Genomic DNA, 3,159 nt, shown 5'->3' with positions numbered 1-3,159 from the left:
AAAAAAAAAAAGAATTAGACAGGAGATGGATAAGCAAAGCAGATATGCTCCTGAGCACCTGTACATTTGTCCACTGAGGATGGAGTATGGAGTTCGAGGTGGAGAGTGGAGAGGTGGGACCAGGTCACCTGGGATGCAGGCTACGCTGGGGTGAGAGCTGGTCTAGTAGAACAGAAACCTCAAAGAGCTTTCTATGCAGAAGCCAACATGCTAAGATGTCCTCTGAGTCCATTCTGAGACCATCACAGAAGGACTGGAAAGGACAAGATGAGTCAACACACTAGCCCAAAAGAAGGCGAGAAAGAAAAGGCAGAGCTGCAGGGACAGAGAGCCCATGGAGGTGCTCAGATGTCAAAGGTGTGAACTTTCCCTTGGAGAGGTCCAGCAAGAGCAGCAAGGGAGGGAGGGCTCCTCACTCTTCCATTTCTGCCAAACCCAGAGCATTTTTAAGACTTTCCTAATGGCTCCATCAATAACAGTTTAGTATTTCAGACATATTGTATATGTATTTATGTATTGTGTACATTAACAAGATCCTTTTCTGTGCACCCCTCCATCTCACCCCCTCACCCCTACCAGCACAGCTGGAAAGCAGTGAAGGGGACACAGTGGCTGAGGAAAGGAAGAACACAGGGGATCTGGTAAGAATCAGGGACTTTGTTCAGTGTGAATTGGCGGCCACCAGAGAGTTTTAAGCAAGGGTTATTCATTATTAGAATCCAGGTCATTATATGGAACACAGAGGGTCAGGCAAGCCAGGGAAAGGCTGGGGCAGGTGCCCTGGCAGAGGGGAGTGTGAAAGGTGGAGACAAGCAGAGGCATGTCCACTCGGGGACAGAGAACCATAGTTTTTAGATTCTGGATGCACAGCCAGGGCCATGTATGGGAATGGGGCTGGGACTGGTTCTTGAAGGTATTTAAACTAGAAAATGAAGGGAGTTGTGAAGGGACAAAGCTACGATCGAGTGAGCCTCCTTTACCTCTCCAGTTGTGGGTGAACTTGGTGGCTGCACCTGCTCTGCACACTGCAGGAAGCGGCGCATGTGTTCAGCACAGTTGCCCACTGCTGCCTCATTCAAGCGAAGACACTTCTCAAAGGCTTCAAAGGGCTCAGCACAGGCCTGGCGGATCTGGCGGATGATCGGGCTGTGGGGGGGTAGGGCATTTTAGACCCTGAAACATTCAAACCCTACTGCCTGGCACCCTCTAGCCCCCAGTTGTACACTCACTGGGAGGACGTGCAGCGAGCAATGCTCATCTTAAGGTGGTGACAATCTCGATGCCACGACTCTGGCTTGGCTGCCACACATTGGCCATACTGATCCAGCTCCCGGCTGCAGTATCGAGCAGTGACTTCCAGGGCTGCCTGCCTGTGGGACAGGGTAAATTGAAGATAATCTCAAGAGGAGGCAAGGATGAGTTCTGATTTTGGTCTGTGATTGGACTAGTCTGGATTTGGGGGGTTTTAAGGATCCTGTGATAGGGACAACCAACATGGGGCAGAAATAATCGCCGATCCCTGCGCGTTGTGGAACAAGGTACGATTTCCCGGGAGATCGTGGAAGTCCTAAGACAAAGTCTGGCTATTGTGAAGCAGGCCTGGAGTGTTGAATTCAGACATTTCCCGTTGAGGACCGTGCAGTCTGCCAAGCATGATCTAGAGTTATAGGGAGTTGTAACTCACATCTCCAGGCGAATTCAGGCGCCGATCAGTCAGGGAGAAGAGACCCGCCTTTTCCGGTATCGGGTTGTCATGGCGGCGCCCAGCCCAGACCTCCTGGCCTCACTCTTCCGGTTGCCGAGCGTCCCCGCCATCATCCCACATCGGTCCAACCTTCATGGCTGTGTCCTGCTTTGCCTTCCGCCTCACTGCCTATCCGGGAGGCGGCCCCCGTAACTACTTCCGGTCCGTCAGCTATTTTAGTTTATTTACTTCCGGCTTGTGGAGGTGGCGCTTAGTGATCACCGGAAGCAGGACTTCGGCCGTGATCGAGCAGCAGGGCACCGAGCACCAGAGTTGGTTCCCTGTAGGTCAGATCTACAGCCGCTCGCGCTGCCACTTTCCCGGCTGGAGGCCACCGGCCCGCGTGACTATGGCTCGGCACACGCTGCGGCTGAGGCGGCAGCTGTGCCCGCCGCTGCTAGTTTAGGCACACGGAGATTGCCCTCTCAGGCTGAGCTGCTACCACCGGCTTTAAGCTCTGACTTTAGTTCCAGCTTGACGGGAAGGAATGACCTTAATCGCCACACTGGGCCTCCCTTGTGGTAAAGGCAGGACGAGAGTGGGTTTTATTGCTTGCTCCTTGCAATCGTGCACAAATTATTTTCTTTGTAATTTCCCTGGGTGGTGTTTGCACCCCCTCCACATCTGCCTTCAGATTATAGGGCTAGACCTGGAAGTTCATTTCCCTGTAAGGCTAAATATGCCTAGTATGGAGAGGCCTAAGCTAGAGAAAATGAGCGGTAAAATTAGCACCCAGTTGTAAAATGAGAACGACTGCCGTGGCCTTCATAATATACAGTGACACTTTCATTTTTGGGAGACATGACACGCCACACTTCTAGTTTCTTTTGTCTGGTTGCTCTGCCAAAAGAGTCATTAAGAATCGAATGGAGAGAACTAGATAACCCTAAGGTTTGAAGTGAAGCGGATCTGAGAAATGATCTCAAGAGTGCTTCTGTTACTGGGGTACCCTTTTGGGGAGCTCATTAATGAAAGAATTTTAAAAGGTACTCATTTAGGACGCTCAAGGGCAATGTTATTGGTCTGAGAGAAAACACCAGGACAGGCACGCTGCAAACGTCAGTAGCCGCTAAGAGGGAGTGGGAAAAGGAAACTAGGGACCAAGAGTATGACGTACATGTGTGTGAGGATGCACAACTGCGTGTGCAGGCAGAGGCTGGAGGCAGGTGGCTTCCTCTATTGCTTGACACCTGAAGCTTTTTGAAGACAGGGTGTCACTGAACCTTAAAACCCACCAGTGAGCACCCGGGAGCCTGTATCCTCATCCCAACACTGGGATTCCAAGTCTGCCCTGCCATGCCTTTTATGCAGGTGTTGGAGATCCATAACTCAGGTCTTCCCGCTTGCATAGCAAGCCTTTAGTCAGCCATTCCCCCAGCCCCTCCCCTATTTCTTTCTTTCTTTTTTTTTTTTTT

At 51.2% G+C, this 3,159-nt stretch overlaps 1 protein-coding gene across 2 annotated transcripts in view; it reads right to left on the bottom strand.

Annotated features, from left to right (window-relative positions):
• Chchd5 (coiled-coil-helix-coiled-coil-helix domain containing 5) overlaps window positions 1–1,880 on the bottom strand; it is a 5,434-nt gene extending 3,554 nt beyond the window's left edge. Inside the window, exons 1-3 of one of the 2 annotated variants that reach the window (XM_021155409.2) lie at window positions 1,685–1,877; window positions 1,230–1,370; window positions 981–1,146 (exon numbers count right to left, since the gene is read on the bottom strand). In XM_021155409.2, coding sequence (XP_021011068.1) covers window positions 981–1,146; window positions 1,230–1,370; window positions 1,685–1,686 — 309 coding nt within the window. In that variant the 5' untranslated portion in view covers window positions 1,687–1,877. Of the gene's footprint in view, window positions 1–902; window positions 1,147–1,229; window positions 1,371–1,684 lie in introns of those variants that run through there. The other variant, XM_021155408.2, reaches the window with a different exon arrangement.
• Window positions 1,881–3,159: the final 1,279 nt, after the last annotated feature.

Source organism: Mus caroli, chromosome 2, assembly GCF_900094665.2.
Source record: "Mus caroli chromosome 2, CAROLI_EIJ_v1.1, whole genome shotgun sequence".
Lineage (NCBI taxonomy): Eukaryota > Metazoa > Chordata > Mammalia > Rodentia > Muridae > Mus > Mus caroli.
The sequence above is the reverse complement of the archived record's forward strand: the minus strand, read 5'-3'. Positions and strand labels throughout refer to the sequence as shown.